Genomic DNA, 20,617 nt, shown 5'->3' with positions numbered 1-20,617 from the left:
GCGTTTGGCAAACACTGTATCGAACACGCTTCATGGTTTGGACTCCGACAGCTGTTACAGTGGACAATTATTCATAATGATAAATGCAGGTTATCTTGATAAATTATCCTGTTCTCTCAAGATGCTGATAAACAATGTAAATAAAATGGGTCGGAATTGCCTGATAGTGATGGACAAAAATCAATGTAGTACCCCCTGAATAATATATGCATATCAACTTGTTCAAAGCAGTACTTGTATCTTATTGGTGTTCTTGTAGTATTATACAGGTGCGTATCCAGGGGGGGGGGCGTTGGGGGCGCGCGCCCCCCGGGTAAGAAAAAGAGGAGAGAAAAAAAAAAGAAAAAAGGAAAAAAGAGGGGAAAAAAGAAGAGGAGGAGAGGAAGGAAGAGAAAAGAAAAAGAAGAAAGAGAAAAAAAGGAGAAAAGGAGGGAGTAAAAGAAAAACGCGAAGACACCGGGAAGAGAAAGAGGAACAGTGACATTACAGCGGGTAGCCAGTGACGGATCAATGATTTCGTAAAGGTGTGACTCACCCTACCCCTTACACCGACAACTCCATTTTTTGACGTTTCCATTTTCCTCTTCTCACTAATGATCTATATATATACTATATATCAGGTGCGTATCCAGGGGGGGCGTTGGGGGCGCGCGCCCCCCGGGTAAGGAAAAGAGGAGAGAAAAAAAGAGAAGAAAAAAGGGAAAAGGAGGGGGAAAAAAAGAAAAGGAGGAGAGAAAGGAAGGGAAAAGAAAAAGAAAAAAGAGAGAAAAAGAAGAAAAGGAGGGAGTAGAAGAGAGCCAAGACCTCGGGAAGAGAAAGAGGAATAGTCATAGTTTAAGCGCTGATCCCTATTATATACACAGGGTAGCCAGTGACAGATCAAGGATTACGGAGGGGGTGTGCGCCTCACCCTACCCCTTACACCGACAACTCCATTTTTGACGTTTCCATTTTCCCTCTCTCACTAATGTATCTATATAAATACTATATATGGTCTATCATAACGCGTGTGTGTGTATGGACGCCTTAAACAATTGTACAAATTGTAGTACAATTGTGATATATGGAACCAACTGTGGTTGGTCTTGAACTCGGCCGAATCGTCGGGGAACATGACGCATTTCGTGAAAGGGGCGACCGCCCCCCCCCCCCCCCCCCCCGAGCAAATTTTCTTTATTACATCGCTAGTAATTTCAAAATAGACAATGCTTAGATGCAACTTACAAGGCCTGGGAAGTGTCATTTCCAGCGATCCGGGAGGCATTTTCGGCCAAAATTTTTCTTGTACGCTTCGCGCCAACTCATAGTGGCGCTTCGCTTAGCTATATAGTTTGCCTACAGGCTTCGCCCCTCCCTTGGCAATTACTCGCTACACGCCTGTTCGAATTTGTAAAGCAAAGAGCAGATATAACATCATATCAGTGAGGCAGTGAAATGCATGTTCCACGATGAACAGCCTCAAAAAACTGTCTATGTGTGTAGTCAAAGGCGTAGGAGCCCAATTGGATTTGGGGCTGTAACGACTTGCCCGAAAAAAAGCCGAAATTTTTCGCGCAAGAAGCGCGCGTTCAACAAATCGATGCCAATACCATATAAGTAAGCATCGGTCATTACATTGCATGGCATCGTGTACCGCACGGTCCGTGAAAGTTGCACAGTATACCGCCGGATGCTAATGTAAACAACGAAATGTCTTATGTAGATGGAGAAAAAGCATACAGATCCATTTCAGTCAAAACTCTTTTACAGTAGTTATGACGGCCAAGCTTAGAACTTTATTTTAATTACCAAGGAGATCATTTTTATGCTATTCATTGCTATTTATTTTTCTTTCAGCAGGTGCCAGAAAAAAATGGGAAAAAATTGGTTGCGGGGGGGGGGGGGGGCTGCAGCCCCCGCCTCTTACGGGACCTACGCCTATGTGTGTAGTGTTCGGTTTCGATATACCTGATATCGGAAATATCTGCTATTTTTCATTTCCTTCAACCAAGTTTTATAATAGCCGTTATAACAGGTTTTAATATTTCTACACCAATAAATTAACTGTGTCTGAATTTTCGAAAATTTCCTGACCAACATTCTTCATCATACTTTCTTCTATTCGTGCAATTTTGACCTGTCTATTAGGGGTTGAAGGAGGTTTTTCTATATTGGTTGTCCATAGATTGAATTTTGTGCAACATTATGGGTATGTTTTGAAGTGATATTTATTCACGAGAAATGTGAATTTTCAAATTCTCAACAAATAATGGGCTTAAAACCTTGAAAAATGGGGCTTTCGGATATTGTGGGCCGTGACGTAGTATCACCTACAAAAGCAATGATCCATAGGACATGCAATGAGGTCGAACATGATGTGTGACTGGTTACAATCTTCAAAAAGGTTATGGATGGAAAAAACTTTTGGGAAATACTTGGTTCTCAGGCAAAAGTGTACATCTGGTTGGTCATTTTCAAGCCCGAGAAGTGCCATTTCCGGTGATCTGGGGGGTATCAAAACCAGAAATTTTCTTGTACGCTCCGCGCCAACCGATGGTGGCGCTCCGCTTAGATGGTAATTCGCGCCCCCCGGGTTAGAAAATCCTGGATACGCGCCTGTTATAATAACGCATCTAACCACTCGGTAAACACGTGACTCAATTACTTTTGTGTGCCCCCTGTCCTATTGTGTGTCCTATATACACAGCATACACTTCCTGGGTAACATCGTATAAACAACTTGCTCTAGGTCTGAATTCGTATAATCATCGTATTTTCTTTCATTTTTTTATTTTTTTTTATTTTTTTTTTTAGTCTTTGTTCATTTTTCATTTCCCATTTTCGGATAAGTCGATCTGTCACGTCAACTTACAGAAGCTGAATCTGAAACGAAATCAACGGTCACATCCAACGAAGAGGATAGCTCAGTTTGGTTTACCACGGGAGTTTGGGGTGGGGCTGAGGGTGGGACTGGGGTGGACGGTTTGGTGGACACTTTACACCAATACGGACAGAGAACAAGAACCACGAAAATAGTGCTATCGCGTTGGATATATCCCCAGCACTTCATGTTTACTGATCAAATTATTCATACAGATATCTGAAATATACACGTTGTTAGTTTTCCAGACTGACACACGTTAGCGTAAGTGCCTATGTGACAGTGTGGAATCTCCCGCTGGGTACTTTATCCGGGGGAAACGGTTATAGAAAGTTATATAAAGGCGCTATATCATTCACCAGGTTATCATGGTACTCAGACTGAATAGAGGGCGTACTGTATGTTTGTGGTCTCTGTCGCCGGTGACAGGCGTATATTCTGTTTCTCCGTTTTCTTTGTTTTCATGTGACATCGAAAAATCCTGGATATTTATGCCACAGCTCAGAGACGCCAACAGAAAGTTAATGTCATTTTTTGAGATGATCATGTAACTTGTATTTTTTTGGTATCTCTAACGGTTTTGACATATATGTCGTTTAATTGACATTATTTTCTTATTAAATTAATATGTTGATCGAAAGGTCCCCCACAATCGTCCGAGTGGTCTCTGCTGACCCTAATTCTGACCTTCCTTCAAAATATGGAATAGTCGACTGCTGCCATCGTTTTACGTGTTATATATTTGGCGCCGCTAAACATATTTACAGTAAAATAGTAAATGGCGACTATGCAGCTCCATCAAAATGACAACTTAAGTCGCGGTATCCCATCATCTCATCTCCCTACGTGTATTAGGCTATATAGGGAGATGAGATATTATACTTAAACTCACATCAGTCATGCGAGGAAGTGTGTGCGTCTCATGTGAATGAGCAAAAAAAGTGTGTCGCAAACTCCTCCTATACACTTAATTAAAAGTTTTAGTTGTTAAGGGTCGGGGTCAAATGTCAATATGCAGAAGAAAACCATTAAACTTACCACCCGATATGTACAAGAGTATTCCTTATTAGATTTTGAGGGATAGGTTGAAAGAACACTGAAGGTCAGAGGTGAAGTTGGCCCAAATGTGATGTCTTGCATGAAACAACATTGATGGTTATGTCATGGAGGAGATGAGATCTGCAACTTCCATGGTTTGTCCTCTTGCACAACATGTTTCTTATTGTTGTACAAAGTACCATACACTGGGAGGGGTACGGTAAACACCATCAACTGTGTACACATTTTCAGAACATTTTAATAGAGGAGATTGTGAGTGTAACCATACGCGATCGGGATCCACCTGGGTTAGGTTTCTCAAAGGACTGTCGGTCAACTCAAGTATTGGGTCAAGACGACCCAAACTTACTAATCATAAAACGAATCATGCTGGGTGTAGCTTTTACAGTTAGGAAACTAAGTTCTGTTGTTTGGACCTGGCCTTAATCTAGATCTAGACTTTCTGTTAAATTTGTTTTTCCCGAGCAGTATAACATGGCCGATTCCGTCACTTTACTAGTTTTATGGCGCCCTTCATTTTTATTTCCGTAGATCGACCCTGCATGTTCACAACACCTGCTTGACGGTAGCAACACCAACCGAAGTGTAAATAGAGGGCGGGCTGGTGGATATTCGAGATCGTGAGAATATTGTGAAACGATATCTCTCTTGGATCATGGACGATTCTTACCTGGCCTGTTACATGTGAGAGCGACCTTGCGATTGATTGAACTTTGCAGAAACGTCCGGTACAGTAACGATGTTGCTCCCAATCTGGTGAGAACAGCGGCCTAACGTACGAATACAGAACCCAACTTTTCTGTTGTGTTTACCTTTGTATAACTCTGTTAAGTTGCAAACAAATCTAGGCCTAGCTGTGATAAGACATTGTGGGTTTCCAAATTGTCTTATTGTAGGCCTAGGCGGGCTTATGCCTAGCCTAATCATAATAAAAGTTTAGACCCCGTGACACGTACATTTTTTCAGACATAACGATGGTCCGACCATGGTACGGTTTGTGTGTGACCGCTCTCTGCTATGGTCAGACCATCGTCCGACCATCGTCCACTAAACATGGTAATTAGCATCGTAAGCCCGAATTAACCATCGTCCGACCATTGTCAACAGGAAGAACCATGCGTGTGATCGCAATTGCATTGGCCGACTATGCATTTTAGTGTAACACTGACATCATCTACTACTACTTACAACTAAAAACCTTGCGAAACATCATCAAAACCGTGACCCTTGACAGACCCGACGCAACTGCGCAAGATAGCTTTGCAAAAGCATCATTAACTCACTGGTGCATGTGTCCAGGAATAACGATCATCCGAAAACAGTAAAAAGTCGTGTGAGTACGTGTGCTATCGTACAGTAGTTAGTTAATATGGTCGGACTATAGTTAAGAAACGATGGTTGGAAGATGCAATTTTATACGTGTGACCCTGGACTTAAGTATGTGCCCAACGCTCAATATGATCCGAAACCCCCACGCAGTAAACTTTCGTTATTGTAAAAAGAAATCATTATTTGGATGTCCATCAGAAAAAAACTCAAGCTTCCGTAAAATTACACATTTACTACATAGTTAGTAATAGTAGCCAATAATACAAAACAATACGATGGTGTTGTTATGTGATACCAGTTTGAATTTTACAACCTATATAAGTTGTCAGCTTTTCTGTAACACAACTGGTTCAAATTGAGAGAATTTACAGGCAGAATTGAGTGAATAAAGGTAAAAGACATATTTGTTTGGTTTTGCCCCATATATATATAGCCAACAATTTGGTAGCTTACATTCCTTTCGATATTGTGACTTTCAGTCTATGTAACTTACAAGTAAGCTCCCAAAAGCTTTTCAAAAGTGTGGGGGGACTAAAGGCCAAGTTAAAGGCATTGAAGACTCACCCCAAACCGCATGCCACCCTCTGAAAAGTTAACTTTCCGTTGTTGGCAAGTGAAGTTTTTTGTCTGCCGCTTCAATAAGCAGACAGTAATGAAATGTAATACCTTGTTATCTTTTAATTTATCTAGACCTGAGATTTCCATCAATGCTATGTACACTGTGTTGTGGGTATTGACCATGTAGCTGTTTGTATTGACTGTACACTCTTGTCTAATTATAGACTGTAGCAAGCTGTGTGTGTATATTCTGGGATCGATGGTGGTGTCTTACACTTCTGTTACACCTCAGTCGAAACTAATTCAGTATGAATAACATGTTTTTATCAGATCAAGGTTAAGAACTGTTTGTACTGGTCAATACTAGTGCTTTGAGAGCATGATAATGGAGATCAGTTTAGAGAGGTATTAGAAGTTGTCCCAACTGGCTGTACTTCTTGTTGATGACCAGTGCTCTTGCCATGCTCAGAGGGTATCACGTGATACCTCCTGATAATAGTACTATTGACCAATTGCTGGGCACCCTCTTGATCCTGTGACCCCTTAGTATTGTACCGCAGTAAGTGACAGTGGTCAAAATATTTACAGAAACTCAAAGTTTACCAGTTTCAATACATGTTAAATAATTAGATTTTGGTCAGTTTCACATAGTGATGTGAATCGTATCACTGCGGTGCCAAATGGAAGCCACGTACGCTATTATTATTATTACACAAGATTTATATAGCGCCCTATTCAATTAAAAAATTGCTCTAAAGCGCTTTACAGCAAAAGAAAAAAAATTTGTTAAAAGTAAAAAAAGGATATAAAAGTTAAGATTGTATAGAAAAATAGAAATGTTAAAACATAAATAGAAAAATAAATAGAAAAATTATAGCTATAGCAATGCATCTCAGCCGACACATGTTAGCGTGGTTCTCAGACAAAAAAAAAAGGCTGAAGAGTTGAGAAACCTGAACATGAGTTTGACGATAAAATATTACATTTGGAGTGATAACGAGTAGTATCTCTGGAGTCGCCGTTATTTCTGTAACCCAATTCAATCGACGGCCTTACAAATCTTGTCCTGCTCTTCATTCCTCAGTGCACGTTCCTTCAATCTATAGGCTTAAATCTGTATAGTATATATGCACTGCATATTACAGTAGCCGATGATTTGCAATATATATCTATAACAATTACACGTATATATATTGTGTGTCTTGTTTATCACAGCCTAGAAGCCCTGGATGTATTTAAATGGTACCACTGTAGATAAGATCTAATGTAAATCAGATTGAAAACCACGAGCATGGAGATTTGCTTGAACAGGAGTTTAAATTGGTGAGTTGTGTTTACTGTAGGCATATAAAATATATATACTGTGTAGACCCATGGAGAAGATAACAGTACAATTACCATATAACAGGTGCGTAGCCAATGGGGGGGGCGAAGGGGGCAACCGCCCCCCCCTTACATATTTTGTTTGTATGTTTTTATGATATCGCTAGTATTTTCAAGCTTAGATGCAACTTACAAGGCCGGGGAAGTGCCATTTCCAGCGATCTGGGAGGCATTTTCAGCCTACATTTTCTTGTACGCGTAGCACCAACTCATGGTGGCGCTACGCTTAGATAGTTTTCAATGCGAATCTACAGCTCTGATAGTTTGCCTACAGGTTTGCCCCCTTGGCAAATTTCCTGCTACGAGCCTGCCATGTACCTCAAGTTCATATTTGTTGTTTAACAGTAATATGATCTGATATAGTCGATAGCATCACCGTGTTTCGGGAGACATGCGATGACAGTAACCTTTGCTGAAAGTGTAAACATGGTACCTTTTGTGGTTGTAACATGATAGGAAACTGGAGGCATTCATAAAAGAGGGGAGAGCTGTCATGTGACAATTTGTAGCATCTTCGGAGCTCTTTAGATGGAGCTGCTGCAGTACGAGGCTCAAGTTCCTGTACTGTACATATTGTGGTACAGTACTTTAATGATATTTTGTTGTCATGATATTTTATTGTACGTGTAGAGTACGTAGATAAGATTACATACCATACCCAGCGAGGTATTGCAACTTGTTTTTTTGTTTTCTTAACCAGTAGAAACTGTTTTTATATAGTATAAACATTTTATCACCCAGGTACTAGAAGTATGCACACCCTGTCGTTAAAATTGAAAGCCCTAGTCCTCGGCTTACAGAACACATAAAATGTATTTAGCAATTAGTGACATAGATAGACTGTACATTAAAAGTACAGTACACACTGTATATATTGTACACAGTAAGTTTCTTGTTTATTCTGTTAATATATATTAACAACCCTACGGGTGGTATTTGCTGCATGCAATGTATATAATATACATGTTTACAGTATAATTTTGTTCCACTAATCAATAGTTGAATTTTCTCTCTCCTTTGTTTCTTTTCTCCAGAATTTTGCACCATTACCTGTTCGCTCCAGATCATCACGGGGTGCCTAGTTGCTTCAGTATCACAGTCTGTCCAATATGACCACATCGACTACCCTCCGACAGCCACCTCCTGCCCCAGATGGCGGTTGGGGATGGGTTGCCGTGGGTGCAGCCTTTGTTGCACATATCATAACCTCAGGTGTGTATCCATGGTATTCATTTCCTATATTGATAAGAAACAATACTGCATTTACTACTCAGTGTATATGATTGTTCTTAATAGAAAATTTTTCCCTTCATTCCCTCCCCCTTCCCCCCCCAAAAAAAGGGGGACTACTTATTCTGCACTCAAAATGCAGGGGATAAATTAAGTTGAAATATTTTGAATATCACTTTTGAAGACTGCAACCTTTTATAAAATAGCATGGTTCTGTGTATGTTTAGTGTAGTTTAGTTTAATAGAAAACAAGGATCAGGAGGGACACTGGATCAGGAGGGACACTCAAGTCCCCATCAAGGACCCTATAGGAGAGAGAGAAAAAATTGAAGACACAAACACTCAGACCCGATTACAATGCAATTAAGAACTGTATATAAGAACTGCTATGCATATTGGCAATTTACCCATTTTGCATCGCATTTTTGCGATTGCAATACCGGAAAAATTATACACCCGTATTAATCCACTTAAAGCGGAAAACAGTGTTTGTTTAATGACACCACTTACTGTAAAACTATTAAGATCTATTGTCTTGAGAATCTCTCAAATTTAGAAAACTTAACAATTGATTGCTGTTTTTTATAGAATTTGGCAGCATCTTTGACATATTTTAACGAAACGGTTATTATTGCTATCGGAATGTGAGGACCTTTGTAAATCAGTGTTTCATTCAGAAGACTTTCTCACCAAATGAAGGTTAAGCATGGAGTGGAGAAAATGTGTTGCTTTCTCAAGATTTCATATTGTCCAAACACATCCATGTATGAAGTTTGATATCGATTGATCAGTGTAAAATGATCGCAAGTAAAAGAAGAATCGGAAAAGGCTTCCACGGATATTCCTTTCGACTTTTTCTTCATTTTAATCAAATGAGATTTGAATATTAATCAAGTTAAATGAAGATAAGTCCTCAGTACATTGTCATGGTATTTTGTTTTTGCAGAATAAGTATTTCTCACTGTAAAGAAGTTGATTTATTTCAATTCCAATAAGCTGGGGCCTATAATTCTTCAAATGTAATTTCCATTTCTCTACAGGTTACATGTTGTCTCTGAGTGTATTCCTAGTTGAGTGGCAGTTATATTTCGACATCAACGCAAAGACAGCGGGTCTGGTCGGGGTCATTCTCGGATTTATGGGACCAGTCATGGGTAAGAGACTTAAAGGCATTGAAGACTCGCCCCAAACCGCATACGGCCATCTGAAAAAGTTCACTTTCCGTTGCTTGCAAGTGACGTTTTGTTTGTGTCGCTACAAAATGCAGACAGTACAGTAATGAAACGTGATACCTTGTTATCTTAAGCTGGACCTGAGATGTCCATCGCTGTATCGTTTGTACACTGTGCTGTGGGTATTGACTGCAGCTGTGTGTACTGACTGTACACTAGTGTCTAACACTTCTGTTACACCTCATTCGAAACTAGGTCAGATTACCGACATTAGACGTTTTTTTTGCGCGAGTCTTCACACCCTTTAAATGAGCTACATATGCCTGCATGTTTTGTATACATATTTGATGTACATGCAGCTGAACCATAGATGAGTCACGGATGACTCAATCTAAGTTTGTATTGAATGTGCCACATGTACAGTTTACCAAGTCTGTTGATTTTTAAGTGTAGAAGGTATTCTATCGCAAACTGTTCTCTTGTTTTAAATCAACAAATCTTTCAGTGGCTTGCATATGTGTATGTATGTGAATAGGTTAGTGTATATATCCTATGTATGTCCTTCAAAAAACATGGACATTTCGTAAGGATTATTTCAGAGCGAGGGTGTGCGGAAATTTGGCTGGTCTGTAGCAGACATGTAGAAAAATGTAAATTAATATGAATTACAAAAATAATAATAATGTATATATATGTACAGTGGTCCTTGCTGGAGAAATTACCCCAACTGAAGAGATAACATGTACAGGTTTCTTCAGTGTACAAAGTTAGTCCAGGGCTCAATTTAAAGAAAATTTTATATTCGTAGTGAATCTGTTTGCCTCTAGCGTTTATCATCACATCGCGAGAGTTTGCTGTAGGACTATGTATACGATAAAGGCAGATATTAAACCGGACACTCTACGAAATGTACTTCATTATCTTTAGTAGTTCATACAATGTTCAAAAACCAATGATGTTAGCAAAAGGATTAAAAAAAACGTAGATCATATGTTCAGTTAATATTCATATCAACACATGTATCTGTCTTTGCAGCTTTATCTTGTCCAGTACCTTTTTTTTCTTCTTCTGTTTTCTTCCTTGTAGTCTATGAAACTGCATTAATAATGATCATGTGATATCCAAAATAAGGTTTTACATAATAAGTTCAAAGGTATTGGAAAAAATGCGAATGTTTTGCGAATCTACTCTGTGGTTTCTTGAGCAGGAATCTTATGAGAGAGGTCTTGATATATGGCTCTTGCTAGTTTGCCACGTTGAGTGACTTTTTCATCGGACCTTTTAGTGTAAACAATTATTGGAGAATCACATATGTGTCCATTGTCATAGACTGGTGATCTGCTAGAATGTGACTGTTCTTGTAAACTTAGGGTGAAAATTACCTTATGGCGGTAGTGAGCAACACCTGAAACCGGGACTAAAAGTGGATTTACCAATTACAATATTCTTGAATCTGTGAACAAAACTACTATGTTCAACAAAAAGTGCAGTGTAACTAGCCAAGCATATCAGTACCTGTACAGCTTTTATCTTTACTTGCAACCAGCCAAGCGTATCAGTCCATGATTATTTGTGTTTTTACTAATAAACAGCCAATCATATCAGTCCATGTACATTTGTGTTTTTTACCATCCATTATACCAACATTGCTCAAAGTAGGGGGGTGGTTGGGGAGTCCTTCCCTGTACGGTAGACTCCTTTACCCCCAATATGTGACTTGTGCAACTGTTACGTACAGTCAGCATGTATTAACTATAAGCAAGGAATGTTATTACAATTCACTGGTTGGTGCAGATACAGGGAATACTGTAACTGTACAGTGCAAAATAGCTACTGTGGGTACCTGCATAATATTATAAAAATATACGATGCGCACACTGCACCTACACTGTATACTACTAGTTTCAATACACAGGTAAGATTGGAATGACAGACTCACAGAATTTGTGTAATATAACCTGTTATACAGTGAGTAACTCATCATACTTTGTGCGTTGATTTCGTGCTAGAAAACATGCTTCTAGAGTTGGCATTTTTGACTGGAGTTTCTGTTTCCTGTTGAAGAAATACTGTAGCTTGGGCATTATAAAGGCAAAGTCAAATAGAGTAACTATCTTTGACACAAAACTGTATGATTTCACGTGTTCAACTATATTGCTGATTTGATTCAAAATGTTAAAACTAACTGACGTCATTGACACTTGTCTCTGAATGAAAGCATTCATACATACTTGTAGATATGCTGTACTGTATATATGTGTACTGTCACACAAACATGTTTGAAAACTACAGGCATTACCAGGTTTTGTCTCATTTTCTGGTATTGTAAAACTGCTCTTGTAAATCTGCTCTTGTAAATCTGTTGTAAAGGGTTGGAGAAAAGCTGGCTAAAATTCCTGGGAACATCCTCACCGAGTCAACGACGTAGCACCCCTGATACATATAACCTACATCTCAATGAAAAGAAACATTGAACTTGCAATAAATAGCCTAGTGGTTAGATGGCCGCGTACAGAGCGGGAGGCCCGGGTTTGAATCCCGGTGGAGGCTGGAAGTTTTTTCATTGTTCTTGATTTTCCAACTCATTTACGATTTCATTATACATTCGTTTACCTCCATTTCATTAACATAAAGTCTGTTCAAAGTATCTCTTTCGAGATCCGGCTTTAGGAATCACAAATGATTTCAAGTTGGTTAGCATCATGTTTGATCTATAGAGTAAGGCAAAACATGTCACCAAAAACAGAACTAGCATTGTTTGATACAGGTGACAAAAGCCTACAGTGGGGAAAGACCACCTTTCCTTACTGGTTTTCTAATTTCTAATATATTTATATAAATCTGTTTCTCTTTTTAATGTTATTTACATGTTTAAACCTATCACTATGTACAGTAATTAATAAATATTAACTGTTTTTCCCTTCTTTTCCTCCTTATTTCTTTCTTTTACAAGGTTTACCGGCGGGTGGTCTGTCCAAAACATTCGGATGTCGGCTGGTGGTAATCATTTCTGGACTGAGCATGAGTTTGGGAATGCTTCTCTCAATGTTCGCTACAAACATTTACCATCTCTGCCTCACGACAATATTGATATGTAAACTATCTGTAAATTGATATCTTTAATCTTACGTTTTTTTACTGTTCTATGTTTTTTTTTATGTTGATATAGATGAATATCTGATGCCATGACTTTATCAGATTGCGTAATCTATGAAGTCACTAGCTGTGCTCTAAATATTATACGAATCCATAGTTCATTATATTGAAGGAGACACATACCCCTACCATCATGATTGGTCTATGTGATCAAGATGCTTGAAGGACTTCCCCAAGCAGCTAAGAAAATCCTTATTCCATCCCAAAGATATCACAGATTTGAATTGTTTTTTTTTTGTTTTTTTTTCACACAAGGCTAAAGACTTGATCAAGTCCAAGTATGACATCATCAAGCCACGTGTGCTTCATTATTATAATGCTTTTTTGCTTTATTTATTTATTTATTACAATGTTTATTTTCGGGTAAAGAGATGAGTTTTGCAAATGCTGCAATGGTTTCAGCATCAACACTGAACACATTTTGCTTTGGCAAAATGAAAAGCAAACAAAGCAAAAGTAAATGAAGGTACAGATCGTGGTAGCATGGTGACATCATAGGTTTACAAAATGAAAGCTCCCAGGCACGTCTTTTAAACTAGGATACATCCCAAATGGAGCAAGATTTTTTCTCAGCTGCTTGGCTGCTTGGGGAAGAGGGTACTTCACAAAGATCTCTGTCATATGAACTAAAGAAAGGTGGTAGGGTATTTGTCTCCTTGTGTCTGTTTACTTTTAAACAAAGGTGAACTCTTACATATATAGCTAACCTACCACAATGATGATACTGTTGGTTACTGGACAATGATGTGGTCCTTGGTATTAGCCAAAAGGTACAGGAGTAATGGAGAAACAAGGTATGCCTGTTGCTTTTTTCATCTCCTGGGAGGCTACAAAGTTTGGGAATGTTATCTAAGTTTGTTTAAAGGTTTACCTCCATTTTTTACTCTCGCTTGAAAATCTGTTTGGAGACAAACAAAATTGTCTGGGTGACAAATTTGGCCAAATTAGACAAAATTTGTAACTTTTAATGAGGACTTATTTGGGGCAACAATTTTTTGTTGGTGATTAGTATATTTTCTAAATGATCACTTAAGCTCTTTTCCTTAGCCTGTGACATTGCAGGGCTAGAATTCCACCATTTTATTCTCTTGTTATAAAAAAAAAAGTTGGTTCATGTAAAAAGAAAAAAACTACTGGCTGAAATCAAGTTTCCTATGGCATCTGCCAGACTTACAGCCAGCATGGTTGATCAGTTGCTTCATATGGCTTTTGGGAGCAGCCCACATTTGTGGATAATAAGCAGTTAATAGCTACAAACCTTGTGTAAATATTTGACAGACTGATGGTTGTTATAGTACTTTCCATTTGTTTATGTTCTTAATGTGTACTGACATACAAATGTAAGGCTTTGAGCACATGCCCCATATTGTTCTCCATGAAGCTCATAATGTCGTAACTTTGACCAAGCTGGTTAATAATCACACATATCGGGTATATCCCTATTACTTAGAGGTCTACTGGATACAACAGACCAATACAGAAAATGTTGCATCCCACAAAGTTTTATTAGTTTTTTCTTAATTTTTTTGTTTTTTATTTAATTTACAAGTCCTTGAAGTCTGAATATCTGAAATATTCAAGCACTTGGCTTTCTTATGTTAGCAAGTAGATAAAAAGAGTAGATTTTTTATGGGAATTTCTCTATGGAACATTGACGAGTTAAACTCTACTACATGGAGCAACCAACTGAGCTATAAACAAAGACCCTCATGTGATGGTGATACTTTGCATGCAAACATTGATATAATCTCGTAATGTTATTTTGGTTATTTTTCAGCGATTGGCGTAGGCTTCACCTATCAGCCCGCAGTCACCGTCATTGGTCATTATTTCCAGAAGCGCCTGGGATTAGCCAATGGGATCGCAATGTCTGGCGTAGGCATTGGCATGCTAGCGGTACCTCCCTTCCTGCAATTACTGATCGATACCTTCACATGGCAAAGGACCTTCCCCATCCTGGCAGCGTTGGTCCTCCTCCTCGTGGTCTGCGGCCTCCTGTTTCGTCCATCCGACCGGGAACTCTACTTCATCAACGAGAAGACCAAACATAAACAGCTCGCAGACGATGCAGCGGAAGACGAGGATACCTCCGCGGCAGAATCGAGCAGAACTTGTTATTTCTACCTCTGGCGTTGCCTCAAGTTTTTCGGACTTCAATTAATCTGGCAGATGCCGTCCATCAATTTCATATTTGTGGCGTTTTGTTTATTGGGATTCGGTTACTATTCGTCCTTGGTTTTCTTCACCTCGAAAGCGGTATTCGATCTGGGTATCGAGCAGACCACGGCCTCTTGGCTCATCTCGCTGGTCGGGATCGGAAGCTTCTCATTTCGTCTGTTCCACGGCGTCCTGATCGACCTGAAGATAGTATCGCCCATGATGCTCTTCATAGTCTCCACGATGATGTGCTGCATCAGCGACCTCCTCAACCCATTCACCGCGTCGTTTGCTGGACTAGCCATCTGCGCCTTCTTCCTCGGTGCTGGAAGTGGGATGGCCATCGCCGTCACGATCGTCTGCATCCGAGAGGCCGTGCCCCCGACCAACGTGCCCAATGCTTGGGGTATCTCGATGACCTTTCTTGGCACGGGAAACCTCATCGGGGTCTACTTCATGGGTGAGCCTAATACCTTTTATTCATGTCATATTTAATGGAGAGAACTTCTAAAGGGTCTGAAAATGTCAAAACTTTGTTGATCTTCAGTTATGAAATGATTTAAGTCTTTTGTGTGTGGGTGTGTGTGTGTATAAATACATGTGATGCCTAGGTAGTTAACATGGAACTGAAGTCGGACAGCTTGATGGAGTGCCTACTTTCATTGTCATAATCACAGTATCAGGCAGTCATTTTAACGTCCACGAATGTGGGGAGAACAGCCCCGCAAGGGCTCGTGGATTACAACTTTCACGCCAGGTGGCTCCCGATTCAACATTTTAACTCAAATTTGGAATCTTTCCAATTTTAGAAAGTCTATTTCAAATGGAAAAAAACAGTAGATTACTCTTGGATGCAAAAAATCCTCCTTTCCGATGACCCAGTCGGGCATTGAACCCCAAACCTCCTGCTTGCTAAACCTAATTGCTTCAAATGCCACCACCCTTATTCACTAGGCCACAGTACAGGTATATAACCAGCATATTTTTTATTCCATCTATGCCACATGTTGAGCACTAGAAGCCTACAGATGCTACCATATAATGTCATTTATGTAAGCGTGTGTGTGGGTGGCGTATGTGTTTGTATGTGTAAACAGCTGAAAGTTGGCATTGTTATATGTTTCATTTTGAAATGCTGAAAATTGTAAAAATTTCATGTTGTGAAACTTTTTTGCTGAGTACTCGTTATTTTGGATGTCTGAACGTAAGTAGAGAATGATCAAGCACCAACAACGTTATGAATATTCATGTCTAGGGCTCCCACAATGCACAGCTATGCTGTTTTCTGTACCTAGACACCGTTTGGATTTAAACAATTAGGTCATGTTGTGCATGATGTTTTAGATATCCAAGTAATGCCATATTTTGATTCCTAGCCTGAAGGCACTAGGAATCTATGCGATGGTAATTGCGTGTGTAAGTGTGTGTGTGCGTGTGTGTGTATGTGACGCCCAGGACGTGGATCACACTACCATACAAATCTGCCCGGCACTCAACTATTTCTGAGCATATCCTGACTACTAAACTCATCTCTTTGAATTGCAATGCTTGGTTCTAAGTGGATGTATTGACTTTTTTCCCTTTGTCTTTATTTATATATCTATATACATATATATATATATATATCTATTTGTCTATAAGATATATCTATATGAATAAACTTTTATGGTTGTGTTTTTGCATAAGCTACTGTACTATTACAAGGTGAGAAAAATCAGCTGTTTGTTTTGGTTTTCTTGTGTTGGTTCTTTCCTGGGAAATTTCTTTTACTAAAAGAGGCAAAAGCAGAAGTTGGTTTTGAACCAGGGACCCTGTGATGCAAACCTTCTGCGCTACCATTAGACCATTAGAGGAGAAACTGAAATATGTAGCTTTTCAAATATTTAAAGATCCACTTGTTTGGACTTGGACATTTTATAAAACATTTTCTCCTCTGATACTTGTCTGGGATGGGGAGGCCACTTGGGAACCTTGTCGGGGGAGAGGGGGTACCGGCTAACTGACCTGGCCGCTTGGGAACCTTGTCAGGGGGAGGGGGTAACAGCTAACTCACCTGGCCGCTTGGGAACTTGCCCTTTCTCGCCTCACCCACGCACCCTCCTCCCTTCTGGCCTCCCCCTTCTCGTCTCCCCTTCTGGCCTCACTCTCCTTCCTCCCTTCTCACCACACCCTCTCTCGCCACACCCTCCTTCCTTCCCTCTCGCCACACTCTCTCGCCTCTCTCCTTTTACTCTCCCTTTCTCACCTCAACCTGGCCTTGAACCCAGCAAATCAGGAGAGTCCCAATGGCCTCTTGGCAGAACTACCAATTACACCATTTTGGTTCCCAATGGGAAAACTTTGTTTCTTACCTTTATACTTCCACCTTTTCCATAGAACAGAAAAGTAAAAGGCTCTGGCTGGAGTCGAACTCAGGACATGGAGCTTGTCTGACTCTCTCAGTCACAGAGAATAACCAACTTGGCCACTGCAGCTGTTAAAGAAATAATGGTCATTTATAATATTTCAACTTCAGAATTCAGTATGGAAGCAGTTAAAGAGCAGAAAATAAAAATGCTCTCACATGGAGTTGAACTCAAGACATGGAGCTTGTCTGACTCTCTCAGTTACAGAGCACTACCAACTTGGCCACTGCAACTGATGAGAAATAATTGCTTGTTTCTAATATTTTAACTTAAGAATTCAGAATGGAAGCAGGAAAAGAGCAGAAAATCAAAATGCTCTCATGTGGATTTGAACTCAGGACATGGAGCTTGTCTGACTCTCTCAGTCACAGAGAACTACCAACTTGGCCACTGCAACTGTTGAGAAATAATTCTCATTTCTAATATTTCAACTTCAGAATTCAGATTGGAAGCAGTTAAAGAGCAGAAAATAAAAATGCTCTCACATGGAGTTGAACTCAGGAAATGGAGCTTGTCTGACTCTCTCAGTCACAGAGCACTACCAACTTGGCCACTGCAACTGTTGAGAAATAATTGCTTGTTTCTAATATTTCAACTTCAGAATTCAGTATGGAAGCAGTTAAAGAGCAGAAAATCAAAATGCTCTCACATGGAGTTGAACTCAGGTAATAGAGCTTGTCTGACTCTCTCAGTTACAGAGCACTACCAACTTGGCCACTGCAACTGTTGAGAAATAATGCTCGTTTCTAATATTTCAACTTCAGAACTCAGTATGGAAGCAGGAAAAGAGCAGAAAATCAAAATGCTCTCATGTGGATTTGAACTCAGGACATGGAGCTTGTCTGAATCTCTCAGTTACATAGCACTACCAACTTGGCCACTGCAACTGTTGAGAAATAATTGCTTGTTTATAATATTTCAACTTCAGAATTCAGAATGGAAGCAGGAAAACAGCAGAAAATTAAAATGCTCTAATGTGGAGCTGAAATATTCTGTATATACTTTGTGTAAACTGTTGCTTTGTGGGTTTGAGGTTTATATATTATTAATATGATCAATGATATGATAAAAACTCTTTTAAAACATATTTTTTGGAAAACTTTTAAGGACTTGTCCTTACAGACAGCTGTGGATGAGGGAGATCAGTAAAATCATATCATATTTTCTCTTTCTCCTGAAATGCAGCTTTCCTCTATGACGCAACCGGAAACTACAACATATCATTCTTCTTTGGGGCCGGGGCCTTTTTCTTAGGTGCTTCATCGATGGCAGTGTTGTATATGTTGAAACGGCTGAAGGAAAAGAAGGAAGCCAGTATAAACAGAGGCGAAAAAGTTCAGAATGTAGAAGATTATGTCAATGTGGAAGAGAACGGTTTGAAAGAAGAGTTTCAGATGGAGTAAAGAGAAGAAGCAGAGGAAGCTTTGAACCACAAAGATGAATGGGTTTGAAAAACTTTGTCGGTCAACTTATGACCAGAAATGGGGGGATCGGTTTAATATTACCAGCTGGTCAAAATATTATATTTTTAAGAAGAAAGTTGAAGAAGAACTCCCTAATTTAAACAAATTTTTATTTCGATTTAAATTTATGCTTCAAGTAGAAGAATATTTACAAACTCTAAATGTCATGCGCCCATTTCCTATAATACTTTACATAATGCATTTAAGAAATGCAATCTCTTATTTTCGTAAAGACTTCATCAATCGTATAAATTATTTTCATGTTATGTTCCTTTATAATTTATGCAACGAAAGAATGTTGAAATTATAATTTATGCAACGAAAAAATGTTGAAATAAAATTGGAAAAAAAACTCGTGACCAGATAGGTTATTGGGTTGAATAATACCCTGGTCAACTTGTGACCAGATTGGTGACTTGGTTTGAATAATACCAGCTGGTAAACTTGTGACCAGATTGGTAAATTGGTTTGAATCATACCAGCTGGTAAATGTGTAGCCACGTAGGTAACTTGGGTTGAATAATACCAGCTGGTCAACTTGTGACCAGATTGGTGACTTGGTTTGAATAATACCAGCTGGTAAACTTGTGACCAGATTGGTAAATTGGTTTGAATCATACCAGCTGGTAAATGTGTAGCCACGTAGGTAACTTGGGTTGAATAATACCAGCTGGTCAACTTGTGACCAGATTGGTGACTTGGTTTGAATAATACCAGCTGGTAAACTTGTGACCAGATTGGTAAATTGGTTTGAATCATACCAGCTGGTAAATGTGTAGCCACGTAGGTAACTTGGGTTGAATAATACCAGCTGGTCAACTTGTGACCAGATTGGTGACTTGGTTTGAATAATACCAGCTGGTGAATGTGTGGCCAGATAGGTAAATTGGTTAAAATAATACCAGCTGGTCATCTTATGACCAGATTGTTACAAAACAACACAATCGTTACAGATTTGCAAGAATGCATAAAAACAGAAATTTCACTCCAATTTTATAGGATGACTGACTGCACGAAAATTGTTGTGTGAAAAAAGGCTTTGAAATTATGTCTCCATTTAAGAAGTGACTTGTTCAAAACTCATGACAGGGGAAGGCAGGGCTAGATATGTTGTTATGTAATTAAAAGAAACATATTAACCAGAGATATATATTTTGAAAGATGTATGTTTTACATTCCATTTGGATAGCTGCGAGTTGATTGTCGGTAAAGAGGATACATTAACAATGGAGATATAACTCTACTTGGGGGCATTTGTTCTTTACTTCAATTTAGCTGCAACTGAATTTCGCTGTGTTTTAGATTTTTTGCAGTAAATTATGAAAGGAGGTATACCATTTTCAGAATATTAATTTTCTTCTGTTCGTCATTTTCAGTGTGCTGTGGTATGCTTGTGAGTAATTTTGTGAGGTGGCCGCCTCAGGTTTTTTTTTTTTGCAAACGCCTCGTAGAAATATTACCAACAAGGCTGCCTCACTGTTTCAGGGAAGAAATAAAAAAATTTAATAATTGCAATCCAACTTTCTTATGCCATGTCATCAAATCAAAATTAAAAAATTGGACGTGAACACTAAATTATAGAAAGAAATATTTATATTAGCATATTTATCTAATTTATTGTCAGGATGATTGACATTTGGATATATTTAAAGACATGTTTGATATCAAACAATGTAGATCATCTCTACATGTGGAGCAGCAGTAAATATTGTGTGAAACTGCTGAGTACAAAAAATTATTGTCCTAAACAGCCTGGGCTGCAGGAAGCTGCAGCCCCCGGTCAGGCATCCTACTGTTGACACAGCGCCTAAATAAACAAGAACTGTCTCTAGTGCAGATGTGATA

General features: G+C 39.1%; 1 protein-coding gene across 4 annotated transcripts in view; it reads left to right on the top strand.

Moving 5' to 3' along the window:
- LOC139974655 (monocarboxylate transporter 12-like) overlaps nucleotides 1-19,519 on the top strand; it is a 49,088-nt gene extending 29,569 nt beyond the window's left edge. Inside the window, exons 3-8 of one of the 4 annotated variants that reach the window (XM_071981890.1) lie at nucleotides 4,451-4,675; nucleotides 8,224-8,401; nucleotides 9,460-9,573; nucleotides 12,545-12,685; nucleotides 14,525-15,364; nucleotides 18,495-19,519. In XM_071981890.1, the coding sequence (XP_071837991.1) occupies nucleotides 8,299-8,401; nucleotides 9,460-9,573; nucleotides 12,545-12,685; nucleotides 14,525-15,364; nucleotides 18,495-18,712 (1,416 nt within the window). In that variant the 5' untranslated portion in view covers nucleotides 4,451-4,675; nucleotides 8,224-8,298 and the 3' untranslated portion in view covers nucleotides 18,713-19,519. Of the gene's footprint in view, nucleotides 1-4,450; nucleotides 4,695-8,223; nucleotides 8,402-9,459; nucleotides 9,574-12,544; nucleotides 12,686-14,524; nucleotides 15,365-17,280; nucleotides 17,918-18,494 lie in introns of those variants that run through there. The other 3 variants (XM_071981891.1, XM_071981893.1, XM_071981892.1) reach the window with 3 other exon arrangements.
- The last annotated feature ends 1,098 nt before the right edge of the window (nucleotides 19,520-20,617 follow it).

Source organism: Apostichopus japonicus, chromosome 10 (genome assembly GCF_037975245.1).
Source record: "Apostichopus japonicus isolate 1M-3 chromosome 10, ASM3797524v1, whole genome shotgun sequence".
Taxonomy (NCBI): domain Eukaryota; kingdom Metazoa; phylum Echinodermata; class Holothuroidea; order Aspidochirotida; family Stichopodidae; genus Apostichopus; species Apostichopus japonicus.
The sequence above is the reverse complement of the archived record's forward strand: the minus strand, read 5'-3'. Positions and strand labels throughout refer to the sequence as shown.